General features: G+C 32.1%; 1 protein-coding gene and 1 long non-coding RNA gene across 2 annotated transcripts; one reads left to right on the forward strand and one right to left on the reverse strand.

The window, feature by feature from the left end:
• Positions 1-13,251: 13,251 nt before the first annotated feature.
• Positions 13,252-17,067, forward strand: LOC122603408 (CDPK-related protein kinase-like). The gene is made up of 11 exons (XM_043776099.1): positions 13,252-13,721; positions 14,178-14,308; positions 14,668-14,709; positions 14,782-14,890; positions 14,977-15,055; positions 15,195-15,491; positions 15,744-15,856; positions 15,958-16,065; positions 16,155-16,217; positions 16,304-16,471; positions 16,700-17,067. The coding sequence occupies exons 1-11, from the start codon at positions 13,278-13,280 to the stop codon at positions 16,838-16,840; spliced, it is 1,695 nt and encodes a 564-aa protein (XP_043632034.1). The 5' UTR covers positions 13,252-13,277; the 3' UTR covers positions 16,841-17,067.
• Positions 17,068-17,377: 310 nt separating this feature from the next.
• Positions 17,378-17,956, reverse strand: LOC122603409. The gene is made up of 2 exons (XR_006324452.1): positions 17,691-17,956; positions 17,378-17,562 (listed from the first exon to the last, which is right to left on the reverse strand). It is a non-coding gene; the product is annotated as an uncharacterized LOC122603409 (long non-coding RNA).
• Positions 17,957-19,690: the final 1,734 nt, after the last annotated feature.

A 19,690-nucleotide genomic window follows, 5' to 3' on the forward strand; every position in this document is an offset into this window, starting at 1 on the left:
TATAGTGATTTCAACTTGTCACAACTTTAAATATATAGGTCTTTACATGAAAATTGTTTTTTTATTGTTTTCTGAATAACTTATGTGTAATTTTGAAATTTATAATTGTGTGGAGCATGGATTATCATCCGTTATACAATTATGTGAAGATTTGGATTCTTGATCACATGTGCACGAATATTGCTATGATCACATGTATGCAAGTCGATTACATGTAATCATAGCAATATTTGCACATGTGATCAAGAATCCAAATCTACACATAATTGTATAACGGATGATCATTTATGCCTCCACACAATTATAAACTTCAAAATCACACATAAGTTACTCAGAAAACAATCAAAAAACAATTTTCATGTAAAGAATAATCATCGGTTGAGCTTGATTTGAAAAGTTCTCAAAAGTTCTCGCAAAAAAAGGGTTCTCCAAATAACTTTTTCCTTTTCTCTAGCCACTTTCTTCTCCGGCGACCGCCACACCTCCTCCTTCCTTCTTCTCCGGCGAACAACCGACGACGACATCTCCAACGACTTTCCGGCGAGAATCATGTTCGTTTTCGGGTGGATACGGTACGGGCCAGTGACCCTTATCCGTTCTAAACTGGTTGTCAAGGGACACATATGAGAATCGTATAGATTTGATAGGCGGCGATCCAAGAGATGGTGACGGTTTGCTACGGCACGGGCGAAGCCCTTGCTGTCGGGGTAGGCGTCGTGGTTGGGATGGTCGGAAATGATGGTGGCTGGTGGTGGTTGTCTCGCCGGAGAAAGAGGTGGTAGATGGCGGCGGCAGTCTCGCCAGAGAAGAAGCAAGCTGTTGGCCGGAGAAAAAGAAGAAGGAGGAATAAGGCTTGATCTGATCCGTCCAAAGTTTTGATCCAACGGCTGTGGAGTGTACTTTTGTAAAAAAATTTTCCATTTGTACTCAAATTAACTTTCACACACACACACACACACATATATATATATGGGGAATGGAATATGAGGCTGTTAGGCATTTAAGTTGGGTGAAAAACCTCTCACATACCTTTTTTTTAAACCATAAAAATCATAGGGGCCAAACATTTATGCAAAATATTAAAATATTAGTATGTGAGTGGTTTTTCTCCCAAATTGGGTGCATAACAGTCTCATACTCACTTTTCTCATATAATATATATATATATATATATGGTCACTCTCCTATACGAACCACTTTAGAATGTGAACAGTGCGAACTAGGGACAAAGTAGTAACTTTCTATTATTTCTCTTTCTTTTATTACCGTTTCAATAGCAACTTTAACCCCCAGATCTTTCAATTAAACATATCCTAAAAATCTGTGAATGTTAACTCTAATAAAATATATATTTAAACTCAGATTTTGATCCTCTTTAATTTGATATCAATTTTGTTAACTTTTGATAAAGATTGGGATGGATGCACAAAAACACAAAGTTTCATTTATATAATCGTGCATCCATTAAAAAAGTTCTATACCTGAAAATATTAAGATAAATGCATCCATGGATGCAAAGAAATTACTAAAATAAAGAAAAGTGCATCCAATAGTGAAAGAAAGTTACTGTCATACCATAGATGGATGCACAAACTGTACGAACAAAGGGAAAAAGAGCATCCATTTGCTGGGATGCTAAAAAAAACGAATAATTTGTTTTGATATATAAACGGAATGGTCCTTGTTCGGCCAATAAAACGGATGATCAAAAAAATTGCATCCAAAATAAGGTTTGACCGTTTGAGCATCTATTTGCTGGGGTAGAGAGAGAGAGAGATTGTAAGGAAAGATATATTAGTCAATGGATGAGTAAAATAAATTACCGATGTTGTGTTTGAGATCTGGCTAAATTCACCGCAAAAGATAGAGATGTTGGTAATTTAGAATATTTGTTGAAGCCATAGTTGTTGACTAGTAGATAGAGGATGAAGAAACATAAGGGAAAAAGAAACGTATCAGGACTTAAAACATGAGAGAGAGAATGTCAACATAAATTTAATATTCCTATTTTATCCTTTTTCTCATTATTTAAAATAAAAAATCATTGAAAATTTAAAGGCCGTTGATTTTTAAATCTAAGGGCCCAAAACCGTTCTTACCAAGTTCGTATTTCTAAAATGGATGTATTTGAATGCTTTTATATATATATATATATATATATATATATATAAAAGTTGTCATTGGTATGGATTGTATCTATTTTTTATGCATATTTAATTTGCAAAAGTATTTAAGGTTAATGCCTTTATGGTGTTGTGTCGGGTTCGATTCTTCGGGATGTCCAGATCATGTGGGAATTAGGATGTAGGTATTGTACCGATCTCATATGGTTCATATGGGTGAGTCGATGGGTATCCAATTGTGGTACTGAGGCTAGAGTTCCTTCTATTACCCTTTTTTTAATGCCTTTATGGTGTTGCCATTGACGGATATTATTAAGGACCCATGGAGGCTCCAAGCCTTTCATTTATTCGGTACATATTGTTATTAATCTGTATTTCGTATAAAAAAAATATATATTTTTTAGTATTATTTTTTGTTCCTGTGACTTTTGACCTTTTTTCATGACTTCTATCGAGATACGCACTAGGCGTTGCTTGGTGATATGTTGATGATTGACGTTGCTTGATGATATGTTGGTGATTTACGATTAGATGTATTGACAATGAGCATGTGAGGTTGGCCGGTTGGGTGCTTGAATGCTTGATAGTAAACCATTTTTCATAAACCTAGTTCGAGCCCATGTGGTCATATTTTATTATTTAGGATGTTTTCGTCTTTGCTTTTTGATTCAAAAAATGTTGTATATAAACAATTTTTTACAAACAATATCTATTAAAAGATATACAGAAAGATTGTATTTTAATACTCAACACATATGTTTGTTTTTTTTTGAATATTTCTTTGGCCGTTTAAAAAAAAACATATTCCAATACTTGTTCAAATCTTTTTCTATGCCAAAACATCGAGAACGATTAACATGCAATACCTTGTTCGGCAATTTGATTAGTGCAAACAACATTTTGAACATGATAGTTAAAGATTAAAAGTCCATATGTTAACACCAACTTACGTCTTATCAATATCTATAATTCTTTATAAAAAAAATAACACTCTATTTTAAATGTTGAAAGTTACACTTAATAAAATTACAATTATACTCTCCTTATTCCACACAAAACATATAGTATTGTTTTTTCCAAAAAAAACAATACATAGTACTGTTGACAGTAACCATCATAACGTAATGTCAATTGTATTCGTCACAACGCATGGGTGCGGTGCTAGTTAAATTTTACCAAATTAGTCATTTGGAAAGAGGAGAGGGGAGTAACCTTAAAAATAAAAGTAAATAAGGATATGGTATAAAAGGGAAATTCGTGTCTTTATATGGCACACACGTCTTAAAATACGTCTTTGCTTAAACCACCTAATGAACCCCAGATTCACAAGACATGTCAGTCATATGAACAAGAACAACCGTCATGTGGTATTCCATCTAATTTTGTTTACTTTTACTGTGAGGGTCCACGGTATTTTGGTTCCACTCACTTGCATTTCGTTCTTGTACCTTTTGCAACCATGCACCTCATGATTGTACCTGAACAACAAAAGGGAATTGATAATAGTACCATAGGTATTTATAAATCTACCACTTTTGTGCATTGTTTACTTGTACTATTTGCAATAAAAGTTATGCAGTGTGGTACAATAATTGAAAAAAATGGTACCAATATGGGCACCCATAGCAAAAAAAGTATGTTTAAGTATGTCGTTTGTACGTATTTTTTTTACGCACTCCTTAAAAATGCGTAATATTTGGTTAAGTTGTTCGCATTTATAAATGTATACAAATAGTCTACAATAAAAAGTGTGAAAAAGTTACAAGTTTCACAATTAAAAGTGTGAAGAAAAATGTTTACACACTAATAAGTGTGTACAATATTAGATTTGTACGCGTTATTAAATGTATAAATCATTTTCTTTGCGGGTGATTTTTACGCATTGAAAAATCATTTTTTCACGGGTTATCTCTATGCATGTGCGTAGAAATCACTCGCGAAGAAATGATCTTTCACACTTATAAGTGTATAAAGTGTAAAATTTCTACACACTTATTAATGTGAACATTTATCTTCACACTTTTAAATGTGAAGTTTGTAGCTTTACTCACATTTATTAATGTAGATTATTTTGTACATGTTTTTAACTACGAAGTATTCAACAAAATTTTACACACTTTTAAAAAATGTGTAGAATAAAGTGTATAGAAATAATTAATTTGTTAGTAGTGTGTTTTAAAATCCGATATCTTGATTTAGCCAAATAGGTGGATTGCAAAATTTAGCTGAAATTGATTGATTAATCAACCTATATTTCAATGAAAAAATGCTACCATATTCGTTACTGTAATCTAAGGAAAAACGTTTACAATATCCTTAAAAAAATAATATAAACCAGTTACAATTCAACAATATTATATTTAAAACTTCACATGCGAACTAAAATAACAATAAAATATATAAATTATCATATTAGACAAATGAATCATAATAATCAATAATGGTACAATATTTCATACAAGTCTGTTAGTGATGCAAAATTTAGACTTAATGAGGGACAGTATTATCACAATTAAATGTTGTGCTTTTTATACAATTTAATTGAGGGATTTGTCATTTTCCTCCTACAAGGTATTACGGATAAGGTAGTTCTCTGGCGCAAACCTGGTTGACAATGTAAGCTAGATTCTCTGTTATGAGCAAATGATTCACCCCTTTAAAAAAATGATTTTAAAGGATAATATTAAAAACTCATAATCAAATATAGAGATGGTTTTACAATTGAATAAGTTTAAAAAAGAAGTTTATAAACATGTGAGTTAATCTATATAAAATGCCTAAAATACAGTCGGTTCAATCTTCACTTGGTTGAACTAAAAAACCGTCCCTCAATAAACTAAGTGACCAACTGATCGACACTGGTTCAACCGGCTAAAGTGACCGATTCTAGAAGGTTGTTAACATAATTGTTTAAAGATTACTTGAAAAGCCAATAAGTTTTTTGACTCATTGGTAAGGTCTTTGACCTTATGAGAGTCCACTTGAGATCGAATTTTACTTCTTACATGTATAAATGGATTAATAGGAAAATTTGCGAGAGTCGTGGGTTTAAAATTAACTTGAAAAGAAAACATACCACATTTAAAATGTTACTTTTTGAAGAAATTTGAAAAAGAAAAATACAAAGTCGACATAGAAAATTGAACGAAAGCAAGTTACGTGTATTGTGCCATGTTTCGATCAGATTATGTATGTTTTTATAAGAGAAGAGTGGATCATGTAATCTAATAATAAAAGTGTATATTATAAGAGCATCACAACCATAATATTTGTACAATACGATGGTGTTTAAAAGTTTTTCTTATTTATATGTCCAATAATAATGGTTGTTGCAATTTCATAAATGGTGTAAAATAATGTTTGATAGCAAATAGCTTTATAATAGCTTCATACAAAATAATGTTTAGATAAGTTTGATTTTAGTTTTCATAAGTAATACGAGTATAATAAAAAACTGTAGAGTAATAAGTTAATGATTAAACAAAGTGATTAAAAATTATAAATTTTAATGTATCAAATTAATTAATACTGACAGTCTTAACTGTTGTCATTAACAAAACTCTTTAATTAAAAACATAGTCTAATATCTACTCAAAATGTTAATTAATTTCTATTATAAAGATCATCACCAACTAATTTCGTTAAGCTTAATCTCATAAAATGATTGATGTAATAAATCAAACGAATTATATCGTTGGAATCTATTTTGTATTATAAGAGTACGGGTTAAAATAGATAAATGTGTTAGTAAATCTCTTAGGCTATCTTCAATGTTAAGGACGACCTTGAGCTGTCATATCATATCCTTACAAACTTTTATACATCCTTACAAATCATTCAAATCTTATAATTTTATCTTCAACCATACAAACATCCTTATATATCGTTACATATCATTTTATCTCCACTAAAAACAAAAATATATTAGGTAGGGACAAGTAAGGTCATGTCCTTACAAAAAAATTTTTAGTTGTGGACAAATTTCAACGGCAAAGGATATCTAAGGGCATGCAATAACACCAAATAGCCTTAGACAAAAAGGGGAGAAAAAATGTAAAGGAAACACCCATTGAGCGGTATTTATTTTCTTTTAAAAAATTGTTTTATAGCTTCTGATTAACAATGACTTTTAACATTATATTATATAGCTTTTGTTTTGATTTCTACCTTCGGTCCAATTAACGATAAACAAACTCAATCCTGAACGGCGACATGCCTTCCCCGAAACCCGAAACCAATCACACCACGTCTATGTTGACGCTTTGTCAATTCATAATGTAACGCTTTGTCTAAATGACAATACATCCCAAATAATGTAACGACAAACACATCTCGGTAACTACACATTTGTCGTATATCCACGTACAGGAAAGTTAAATTAAAACAAATCTTAAATTAGGACCATTAAGATCAAATCTTAACCATTCATTTTTTTTTTCTATGTTCAAATCTCAATCACTCATTTTTATTACCCTCTCTCCTCCTTCCTCGATCCTTTCTCTCTGGCCACCACCTCTTCCTCCTTCCTTCTTCTCGGCGAGACAACCACCGCCACCACCATCATCTCCGACCACCCTAGTCACGGTGTCGGTTCCGGCAGCAAGGGCTATGCCCGTACTGTATCAAACTGTCACCATCTCTTAGATCGCAACCCATCAAATCCAAACGATTCTCATATGCGTCCGGTGACAACCCCTTTAGAACGGATGAGGGCAACACCCGTACTGTATCCACCGAAAATCGAAACTGATTTCTCGTCGGAAATGTCATCGAAAATGTCGCCATCATCTCCGGAGATGTCCCTGGATTCTAGAAGCTGAATTTGATATTTGAGGAAAGAGATTAATAAATGATTGAGATTTTGTCTTAATGATCATAATTTAAGATTGGTCCTAAAATAACTCACCTCTATCCAGGTAATATCTTTTGTGCAAGATATCTCATATATATATATATATATATATATATATAGGGTAACACTCCAGTGAGAACACTCTTAAAAGAAGAACAATGAGAACACCTTAAAAACATCATTTTGATGCATTAAAAGTTCATAAAACTAACATAGTGCATAACTAATTATCATTATTTAAGTGTTTAACAACACATTCATCCGTCAAAATTGAAATAATCATGTTTTTTGTTTTGTGCATCCATCTTGAATGCATATTCATCAAAATGATGCATCCAACAAAAAACGTGATTTTTTCGATTTTGATGAATCAATGTGTTGTTAAACACTTAAATAATGATAATTAGTTATGCTATATATATATATATATATATATAGGGGACAATCAAATAAGAACAGTTTTAAAATAAGAACGGTGAGAACACTTAAAAAATATCATTTTGATGCATTAAAAGTCCATAAAGCTAACATAGTGCATAACTAATTATCATTATTTAAGTGTATAACAACACATTGGCCCGTCAAAATCAAGAAAATCATGTTTTTTGTTTTGTGCATCCATCTTGGATGCATATTCTTCAAAATGATGCATCCAACAAAAAACGTGATTTTTTTGATTTTGAAGGATCAATGTGTTGTTAAACACTTAAATAATGATAATTAGTTATACACTATATTAGTTTTATGGACTTTGAATGCATCAAAATGATGTTTTTTAAGTGTTCCCACCGTTCTTATTTTAAAACTATTATTATTTGATTGTCCCCCTATATATATATATATATATAACCAAACTTTAAATTTCAAAGGGAAATAATAATATTTTGAAATGACTATACAACAATAAATTTATACAAGTATGGTATCCGCGTAATGCGGTAACGATGACAGTAACAGTGATGTGGTGGCATCGACAAATGGTGACGGCGGCGACGACCGTTTGGTGGCAGAAAATGTGTTAAGTGTTGTTGGTATCTGATATAAAAGTATTTGATTTAAAAGAGTAGTGGATATCTTTTAGAAGATAATTAAATGATTGTGTAAGTTAGTTCATTAAGAGTAAAATGGTAATTTCACATGTCTCAAAAATCTTAACTTTCAATATGAGGATATAATTTTTATATAGCAGTATAGATATAATTCAAAAGTTATATTTATTATCATCTTTATTTCGTGATGAAGTATATAATCATCACATGTATAATTTTGTTTAGGTTATCTCCATTCACAACCTAACTCACTAACACTATTCATTTAAAAACTAATTTCTCTCTTTTATATCTACCCACCCCAACAAAAATCAATTTTTACACTCTCATTAACAACTCAACCAAACTAAATTATTTTTAATAAACTACAAGGATACCCGAGCAATTGTGGCAGCGGCGACTATTGATTGTGACGGCTGATGTGACCAATTTATACCCATCGCCTACATCATTATTGGTCATTTTATTATGTATTTTAAGTCGAATTTATGTGCATTTGGCGCGTTTATGTGTTTGTTAGTGTTTTCATGCTCTAAACAGGTTAAGCGTTCATTTGGTACATTTTCGGAAGATTTATTGGCCTAGAAGTTGTTTTGTATTTTCGAGAGTTGTTTCAATTGGAAGAGATGGCGAAGCTCGGCATGTACTCGAGATCGAAAGGAGATTGTTCGACATAAGCCTTGACTGCGCCGCAGTGGGATATACCTTGTCTACTGCGCCGCAGTCCATTCCCACGAAAAAATTGTGAACTAACCTCACTGCGCCGCAGTGGGGATTGCAAAAGAGAGACTGCGCCGCAGTCAATAGAACAAGAATTTAAGACGTAGATTCAGGCTGCGCCGCAATGAAGGCATTCATAAGCCATTGCGCCGCTGTCCCTTGAAAGTCAATGGAGTCTCTAGTCAAGGCTGATGACTGCGCCGCAGTGGGGTGTATCACTTACCCACTGCGCCGCAGTGGCTCCACGGGGCCTGAAGGTTTTGGACGATTTTTGCATCAGATTAGAGGAGTATAAATAGAAAACCATGACCTAATTTCCAATGGATCAAAAATCTTTCTAGAAACTGTTCTACAAGGGTTCTTCAATCTCCAAACAAGTTTTTCTTAGGCGGATTCATTGAAGATTCACGAGCACCCATCTAGATCGTATCTACTTTTATTGTCTTGCAATTTCAATTTCTCAAACGATTGGTACATCATGTTTCTCTTTAATTTTAATCATTATTTTGAATTGATCATGAGTTGCTAAACGTTTAATCATCCACCTTGATGAAACTAGACGAATGATGTGATTGCTATATTTTTAATTCAAAAGGTTTATTTAATTATCGTTGTTCCATGATCTTGATGATTTAATTCTTTTAATTAATTACTATGATATTGGTTGCATATAAATTCTTCGTTGGTGGTACCAGTTGAATGTATGTGTGAATTTAAAACGGTTACTTATCTATGAGTAATTATCACTAGTTCATGGTATGATAGTGAATATCATTTTAAGAAAAGAGTAATTTTGTCAACGTGATTCATAGCGGTTGGTGGTAACACGTTATTGTCACATAGGTGTAATTGATAATTCGATAGTCAATAAAACTAATTGTTGGAAAAGTTTTCTTAACTTTGGTGGTACCGGCTTGGGTAATTTAACTAGCAACTTAGGTGATTCGGTAATTTGTTCACGGTTGGTGGTACTACGTGAGCACCTTAATCTTGTCACGATTATCTTTAAACTCAAAACGAATTTGGTCTTAATCAAAGGCAATCACATTTGAAGTTAAGTGAATTCAAGGTGGATGACTTTTATCAATATTGTCTGAAGTTCTTCTTTAATTTTATGCAATTTGTCTTTCAAATTCAATGTTAATTTTATTGTCAAAAGGATTTTCGAAGCAACACCCGTTTTCCAAACCATTTCATCAAACAACTAGTCAATCCAATCCTTGAGAACGAACACGGTCTTACCTCTTAGCTATATCACAAACGGTCGGGTTCACTGCCCGATAGTGCGTAGTAGTGGGTTTTTAGGTAATTCTAGTTTTATAAATTTAAAGCTCGATTTTGCACATCAACGGCGACGTCAAGTGATGTAAGTAATTGATGTAAAAATATTTAATTAAAGTGGGGCAATGAAGATATTTGGAGGGAAAAAAAAAAGAATGCTCGTGTAATTTATTCAGTAAGGATAATTAGGATAACTTGCTTGTTTCGAAAGAGTAATATTCAACAATCAAGAACTATAGATAATAATATTTTACAATTAACTTTTTTTCAAATTAATTAAAAAGATTATAAAAAATATTTTTAATTCAAAAAATTAAATACTATAACATCATAAACATAATGATTTATCTTATAATTCTAACATAAAGATCCATATATCTTTTATAATACTAAAGCACAGTTGCTCTAATAACTTATCTACTAATCATATCTCTTGATTTCTTAATGTTGATTTTTTTTTCCAATTTTGACTTTAATTTATACTTTTTTCTTTTTCATCACAAATTTACATTTTTTACTCAATAATTTTAATATAATAAATAATAATAACTGATATATTATCTAATAGAATAATAACGGATATTTATCCAGTTGAATAATAATTAATATATCTCAAATTAAATATAGCTAATATATATCCAATCATATGTTTTATCATATAAATGTAAAATTAATTAATCTAGAATTAAATAAAGTTTAATGTAAATATATTAAGATTTTAAGCGTAATTGTACTTGTACTATTATCTTTTATTAAAGTGTTTTTAGTAATTGTCATGATGCATATACGAAAAATAAAGCATCCTAATCTTAATCTTAATATATACTATAAGACAGTTAAACTAATATTTTATTAACCAATCAAATCACTCAATTTTATCAAATTGACTCCCGCTTGCCTCATCATTTAATTTATTAAAAAGTCTAATAATTATTATCCTAATAATCATAAGACAATAACGAGTCTGTGATTATTGTACTACAACTTGCAAAGTATAACATTTGGAACCATATATCTTCAACATTGTAAGCTTTCAAGACTTAAATGTATAAAGATTTAATATTGTAAGCCTCGTGTCCAGGACACAAGCCAAAAATCTAATTTTATTTTATTTAATTGAATTCAATTGTATATAAACTAACTTAGTGTATAAATCGAAAAATATAATAAAGATAAGTTAAGAGCCACAAATCTTTCTGTGTGGTGAATTTTATAGTGTACGATTCTGTTGATGTGTTGTTTTCTAGCGCGGTGACGTCAAAAGTTTTAATCTACAAACCTTAGTTGATGGTACAAACGAGTTGGTCGGATGAAACATTAAATACGAGTAATATTATTTCTTCACCGTTTTACCCAACCGACCAAATCTTTTTGAACCAATGGGAATGGTCTATTGAATTTTCTAATTTTATTGTGGCCCATAAGTTGTGGGTTAAAGAGACTAGGGTGAGAAAAACCGAAAACTTAAAAAAACCAACAAAATCTACCCAAAAAACCAAAAAACGAACCTAACAGATTAATTTGGTTTTGACTTTTCAAAAACCGAACGAATCAGTTTGGATTTTGGTTTCTTATTCAAAAACCGACCGTGAAAACCGAACTGAATCGAACCTTTACTACATAAGTACATATGCACTTTTATACATGGTAACCTAACAAGTGCATGTAAAAATATTTGATTCGAATTGTATTTTATTTTTAATGTGTTTATTGGATATGGATTAAATAAAGAAAAAAAAGGAAAAAGCTAGTAAATGGATTAAAGGGATTAGTGTTAACAATAAAAGTATAAAACACAGTGTATCCAGAGGGCTGAATTTATGTTCTACTATCTTCTAAAACTATGTTATTCACAAATTAAGTTCTACAATTTATTTACGTATTTTGTACTATAAATTAGATGTCACACTTTCTCTTTTACGCCCTTTATGTATTTCCAATATAAAACTCATTGCATTTACATCTTTTATTTTATTATGGCATGAAAGTTATAATTATTATTGTTATTATTTTTTTTTTTTAAAAAAGCCGAAATCAAACCGAAAATAGACCCAAACCAAACCGAAAATCCGAACCGAAGAAAAACCGAATACAATGGTTTATGGTTTTCAAAACCGAAAGTTTCTGTTTCGGTTTCGGTTTCGGTTTTAGGCCAAAACCGACTCAATCTCACTCCTAAAGAGACTATGTTAAAGACTATATTAAAAAGCTTTTGTAAATATATATATAAATAGCTTACATGTCAAATAAACTCCTGTCACTCGAATGAAATACATAAGTCAGCACAAAAGAATTTTTTATTCTAAGATTGGAGTTCAAAGATACTTTAGTGATGACGAGAGATAGTGTCCGCGCGTTGCGGCTCAGGGATGGTATAGGTGATAGGTCAAGTCATAGAGTATGATAGCCAAATGTCTTAACCGTACGGGTTCCGTCTTCGGATTTAAAAATTCGTTGAAAGTATATCGAATGGCATCTCTATTGAAAGAGCATGAAATTTTAAGACCACACATTCAATTTTTATAATTTATCGATATACGAGTTTTGAGATAAAAGATTTTGAATGAATTAGAGGAATAAAAAATGAGTGGTTGAGATTTGAGGAGAGGGAGAAAAATGAAATGTTGAGATTTAAGGGTATTATAGGTATATTAGGTAGATATGTTTAAATTAGTGAATAATGAAGAGGGATAATTTAGGTAGTTCAATTGATTGAAAAAAAAAAAGCAAAATGTTTTATAAAATAATATTAGATATCAGATAATGAGTTTTTAACAAATTTAGCCCGTAATATATTTATGGGCCTGATGGGCATTTTTTCTGTTTTTAGTGGACAGTCAAGCCCATATAAAAATGTATTACAGATTATTCTTTCTCCTTTTGACTTTTCTAATGATTATTGATCAATGAGCCTAGCTGTCATCCACGTGGATATCAGTTGTACACCTCGGACAACCGGGTGGTTATTATTCAAAAGATCGTTAATTTCATCATATTACTTTGAAGATACAAAAATTTTTCAATGTTTTCGATTTTCCTCATTGATCTCCATTGACATATTTCTTCCCCCCATCCCTTTTTCAATCTCTCCATCCAGCACCAAAACACAAAATATATATCATATTCAAAATCTCCAACATTGAAATGCCCCATAACATCTAGACGGTTTGTCGATTTTGATCTGTGTGCTTCCTGTTTGGGGGGGAGGGGGAAGGTTTCGTGTAAAACGATATATTTACAGAAACCCCCCAAATGGGAATTTGCAGCTCGAAACACATAAACTTCGGTAAACATAATAATGACAAGGCAATAGAGAAATCTAAAAAGAAGAAAAACCAAAGTATGGAACGAAAGAAATCACCATTTTTCGGGTTTTATGCTCAAAGCCCGACACACTATTTGTTTTCTAGAAAGTCGTCTCCCGGGGCAACACCAGCACGGTTATTTAAAAAGGCGTTTGCGCCATTGTCTCCAGCTCAGCATATGAAGGCGGTTTTGGCACGTCGACATGGGGTTAAGGGTAATGGGGAGGAGAAGTTGAATAAACATTTTGGGTTTTCTAAACATATTGGGCATAAGTATGATATTAGGGAGGAGGTTGGCAAAGGGCATTTTGGGCATACTTATAGAGCTAGGTGCAAAAAAGGGGAACTTAAAGGTCAAATAGTTGCTGTCAAGATTATTTCTAAGTCTAAGGTTTGTTTTTCTTTTCTAATTATTTGTTCATATAGTTTTCTTTTTGTATCAGATATATGTACATTTTGGAAATTCAACTGTTTGCAGTTATGTTTTAGTGAACAAAAAAAGGGATCCTGTCTTTATTAACCTTGAACCTCTAAGAACATAATGAAGTTGAAATAACAACATATATTCTAGCTACCAGTATCTTATGAATGTAGCCCATATCTATAACCAAGTCGGGCCTAAGAATCCCAAAATCAGAAATGTCTATACTGCTTGGGGTAAGGTACTTTCAAGTGACGGGTCATGACAGATCGGCCTAAAACAATCTAGAGTCACAATTCACATTTTGAGGAACCTACGTATATGGTGTAAGGAGTGTTTATGGTTATATAAATGAAAGTGAGAAATAAGCATGATTATTGATATTATGTAGCTGGTATTCTAACTAAAGTCGAATCCCTTCATCAGATGACAACAGCCATTGCTATTGAGGATGTTCATCGGGAGGTAAAGATACTGAGAAATTTAACAGGACATGACCATCTAATACGATTTTATGATGCATACGAAGATCATGATTTTGTCTACGTTGTAATGGAGTAAGTGTTGGAGCTATATTTTCTATTTATCTTCTTTTATGTTTTTGCAAATATTTATGTTTAGTGATTGGCCTTCTTGCACAATAGATAATACATAAACATTGTAAATTTGTAAGAATTATGACATCATTGATAGACCATTTAGAACGTACATACTATGTACACAAAATTTCTTGCACGTATTAAGAAGTAATCTTTAGCGTTATGCGATAGTATTATTATAAAAATTCAAATAAAATGGTTCAAAAGGTTCTCAAGCCAACTTAGTTTAGAGTTTTCGATGGTTGAAGTAAGGCCAGTTTCATTGATCTTTCTATTTCTCTCCTTGTATGCCAGTTAATATAACGATTTGTTTTCAGGTTATGTGAAGGGGGAGTTCTTTTAGATAGAATACTTTCAAGGTCTGCATTTCTGATCTCTTCTCATTGATAAATAAAAAACCAGTGGAATTTATACAACTTCTTATATATTAGGGGTGGGAAATACACAGAAGATGATGCAAAGGGCTTATTGATACAAATGTTGACCGTCGTTTCATTTTGTCACCTTCAAGGTGTGGTTCATCGGGACTTAAAGCCCGAGGTGAGCATGTGAGATGTTTGCTAATTTAAACATACATTTCTGCCTTTATGTTACATTCATTTAACGGTTTCTAAACATTGAATCAGAACTTCCTGTTTGCTTCTAAAGACAAGGATGCAGAACTGAAAGCCATAGATTTTGGTTTGTCAGACTTTGTTTGCCCAGGTAATTATTACTAGAAAAATGTTATGTATACCACTAAAACTGACCTGTGTGTGTTATGAGTTCTGTGTGTCGTCTTAAGGTATACAAATCACCTCCCTTTTTTGTAGTCGATCACATTGAAATTTCGTCTAGTTTGCAGAGGAAAAGCTGGATGACATTGTTGGCAGTGCATACTATGTTGCTCCTGAGGTTCTTCAAAGGTCATACAGTACAGAGGCTGATGTATGGAGCATTGGGGTTATATTGTATGTTCTTTTGTGTGGAAGTCGTCCCTTTTGGGGTCGTACAGAGTCTGGGATCTTTAGATCGGTTCTAAAAAATGAACCGAATTTTGATGATGCATCTTGGTCTAAAGTCTCATTTGAGGCCAAAGATTTTGTCAAATCTTTATTGCATAAGGATCCTAGGAAACGATTAACGGCGCCACAAGCATTGTGTAAGCGTCTATGTTGTTTTCTGTAGTAAACTACTCGTAGTAGTCATTGCTATTATGAAGAACACATTCTGTTTTGATGAATGAGTGATTGAATTTTTCATAAATAATTGAGATACAGAAGGAAAAAATGTAATCTTTTGTCCAAAACTGCAAATTATATGTCTTTGAAGTATAATGTTCATTATTCTTTCACAAGAAAGAAGATTTGAAAAGGTCAATTACTTAACCTTAAGATGATTAAACACGCTGCAGGTCATCCATGGATTCGAAATGACAATGAAGTGAAAACGCCATTTGATATTTCGATACTAAAGTTTGTGAAACGTTACATTTGTGCATCAAATCTGCGTAAAGCTGCTTTAAGGGTGTGTTTTTATGCTATTTTATATGATTTTAGGCATAACTTCGTGTTCTTCTTAATCATATTTCACCAAGTGTACGTAGTTTAATTCCTTCAAATCTGCAGGCTCTATCAAAGACCTTGACCTTTGATGAGCTGTTCTACTTGAAGGAGCAGTTTTCTTTGTTAGAACCAAGCACAAACGGGTCCATAAGTGTTGAAAATTTCAAAACGGTCAGTAACTAGCATACTTTATGATGTTCTGGACACCCATAGTGTCAAAATGTCAAATATTGTTGTTTAACTATATGTCTATGGTCCAGGCGTTAATGAAATACAGTACAGATGCAATGAAGGAGTCTGGTGTCCATGTTTTCCTAGAGTCGGTATGCAGTGATTTATGTTTATATTGTATATAACTGGCTTTGAGTATTTACATGATTAGATGATTCTACATTTGGTTCTTTTGCAGCTTTGCAACCTTCAATATCGAAGGATGGACTTTGAGGAGTTCTGTGCAGCTGCGCTTCGTGTTCATCAACTAGAGGGTCATGACCGATGGGAACAACAAGCTCGCGACGCCTATGAAATATTTGAGAAAGACGGTAACAGATCCATTGTCGTCGAAGAACTAGCTTCTGTAAGCTGACTACGGAGTATTATTTTTCAAAACCATTGCACTTGTCTTTTCCCTTGCAACAAAAAAACATTTTTAATGCAAATACCAAAATATCATCATAGTTTTGGTATTCCTTTTTGGATTTTTTTTACATGCACTACATTTTTGCTGGTGATAATCCAGATTTGACGGTTCAAACACTTATTTATCAAGAATTTCTTATACAATATTTTTGGAATTTCTACTCAGGAACTTGGCCTCGGCCCAGCAATTCCTGTGCGTGACGTCTTGGACGACTTGGTTAGGCAAAGTGATGGAAAACTCACGTACCTCGGATTTGTCAAGGTGTTACATGGTATTTTGGGCCGGAACTTGGCCAAAGCTCAATGAAATGGTCGTTTCGAATCGTCTCGTACTTACTAAGTACCGGGTTTTGGTGTATAGAGCCGGTCAACTCCCATTCAATCATAGATCCGCCCACTTAACATTTCATAACACATGTTTATTTGAGATATAGTGCCAATGTATCATTAAACACTTAGATCATTTTGTGTATATATATATAGATTTATATATATACATTTGCACTTGATTGATAATTAAGCTTCCATTGTCAAGTTATCCTTATTTACCAACAATTTTGTCCTACTTACTAGTGGTGAAAGCCATCCATGAGTGCAGTGGGTGGAAGGTGCTTTTAAAGTTGGATTCCACAACATGCCAATCAAATGAAAACAAATGTCTACTTTGTATTTTTGTGAATTTTAACCATTGTTTTTTTTGAAAAATAAATTTATTATGACTTCATGAACATACAAATTAAGTATATTCCAACAATTGCTCTAATCTAGATTCATCTCATCTAAATTCAAGCAAACTAGCTAGTACCAATTAATAATTCTAACAAATTGTAGATTAGAAGAACACTTGAAGGAAAAATAAAAATGTTAATCTCTCCAACTTGTATTGATCGTAGCAAAACATCTTCTTTTTTTTTTTTAAAGGTAACAAAAGAAGATTGATGCCATATATGCCGATAGGAAATAATCTAACATAGACCGCAAAACAAGTAGTCCAAGAAAGTCGCGGTGCAATCGTATAAGCATGAACAACTGAACGTCGAACAATACAGAGAAAAAAAAAATTTTGTATAAGCAAATTTAGATAAACACAATATATAAGTATATTCTAAAGCAATCAATAGAACTTGAACTAATAATAATAGAGAGAATTAGTATACCAAGTATCGATGATATTGTCTTGTTCGTCATCCTCTGGTGGATTGTTTCTTGTGGTTTCCATGGCTTCAACTTGAGGTGCTTCCATTTATATGAGCTAAGAAATATATGTTTGAAGGAGTGAATGATTTGAAAGATTTATAGCTAGGGACGAAATAATTAAGGGACTTTGTTTTGAGTTGTGACAACTTACAAGTGGTCCATAAGTGTAAAGTAAATGTTTTTCTAATCTAAAAACAGGTGTTGGACCATTTTGGGAGCTAGAGGTTCAATTATGTAAGTTTTTTTAATAACAGTTTCTGTAAGAGCCATAAACTAATTTAAAAAAGTTTCGTGAACCGATCGAGTTGTAAATTGTTTGTTTTCTTCTCCATTATTAGGCTATCTTTAACTATTTTGCTTTTCTCCATTTCCAGCCATGTGAAAACAAATTTTTTATGGAGTATTTTTCTGGAATTTTTTTTTTTTAATTTTTAACCATCTATTACAAAAACTTTAATACTCCTCCGTCTCATTTTAGTTTTCATGTTGACTAACTTTGACCGTAAATAACTTTATTTGTACTACTCGTATATGGTAGTTGATGAAACTTATATGAATGAAAAGTACATTAAAAATCCAATCCATTCATATATTTTATATCAAGTATTACATGACACAAACAAAGTTATTTACGGTCAAAGTTAGTCAACATGACAACTAAAATGGGACGGAATACTACATAGATAATATATATCATACAACACGTATTTAATGTATACCACAATGCACAATATGTGCAGTATCGATGAATGTGGTATATCAACATCCTTTAACTTAATTATATATATATTGTTGGTTTTTTTTTTTATTTAACATTAAACAGGTGAAAATTTTATTGCTATGAGTGTTGGAGTGTGATCATTTTATTATAAATCGCATGTCCGGAAATAGTTTAAGCCTACGGGGTCACACGAAATGACACGGTAACTCTATATTATTAATTAGTATATTAAAGTAATATATTAATTAACTAGATCACGAAATTATTAATTTAAATATATTAAGGAGTTAATTATATTTAATTAATTAAATGGAGGATTAAAATGTGACATATGAAAATTAGAGTTGGGCTCTAAATCCATATGGGGGGCCGGTTGGATTAAGGCTTGGAAAGCCTTAATTCTAACTTGTTTTTCAAGATTGTTTTAACCTAATTATCACCTATATATAGAGGGCTTAATTCAAGGGTTTAAACATACAATTACACATAAGAAAATCTCTCTTCCTCTCTTCCTTTTTTTTTTCGGTCGAACAAAACCAAAACCCAAAAGGGATTTTGATTTTTGTTCCATTCGATCCTCATGAAGCCTACACATATAATTAATGTCTTGTATTAATTATGGGGTGTTTGTTTTTTACATAAGTTAGTCGACAACATCATATTGGTTTTCGATTACAAGGGGATCGATTTAAAGGGAAATAAACAAAGGTTTGTTTAGTTCGTGATCGGGGTACTAGCATACGGTATAGGAGTGTCTAGTGTGCGATCGTGGAGGGGTTTTCCTTTAAACCCTAACTAATAATAATAATCTTATTATTAATATTATTGAAAGCTTTGTGCAAAGGTACACGTTTCGATTCTAGTCTTTGTTAATTAATAGTATTGCATATACGTTTCTTTTCCGCTGCGTACTCGTGATTTGTTATATGTTTATGTGCTTATATTCTAACAGTGGTATCACGAGCCACATATGTGATCTATTAATTACAAAGATCAAAACTTGAAGGGGGGTTTAAGGGTTGGTTGTTTTAATTAATTGTTAAATAATTAAAAGGTTGTTTTTCTTATTTTTTATTTAATTAAATCGGATCTTGATTAAATAAAAATTAGGGTTTTTGTTTAATTAAAGTTTTAACCTTGTTCAATGGAGATTGAAACCCTCAAACAAGTTTTGAATTGTGAATTGATATAAATTATGTGATGAATTGCATGATTATGTGTATCGTTTTATTTAATATT

The sequence above is a fragment of the Erigeron canadensis genome, chromosome 6 (genome assembly GCF_010389155.1).
Source record: "Erigeron canadensis isolate Cc75 chromosome 6, C_canadensis_v1, whole genome shotgun sequence".
Taxonomy (NCBI): domain Eukaryota; kingdom Viridiplantae; phylum Streptophyta; class Magnoliopsida; order Asterales; family Asteraceae; genus Erigeron; species Erigeron canadensis.

Coding starts and splice junctions, on each gene's coding strand:
- LOC122603408 (XM_043776099.1), top strand. CDS start 13,278: ATGGGAATTTGCAGCTCGAAACACATAAACTTCGGTAAACATAATAAT. Junction 13,722..14,177: donor AGATTATTTCTAAGTCTAAG/GTTTGTTTTTCT, acceptor TCCCTTCATCAG/ATGACAACAGCCATTGCTAT. Junction 15,056..15,194: donor GTCAGACTTTGTTTGCCCAG/GTAATTATTACT, acceptor TCTAGTTTGCAG/AGGAAAAGCTGGATGACATT.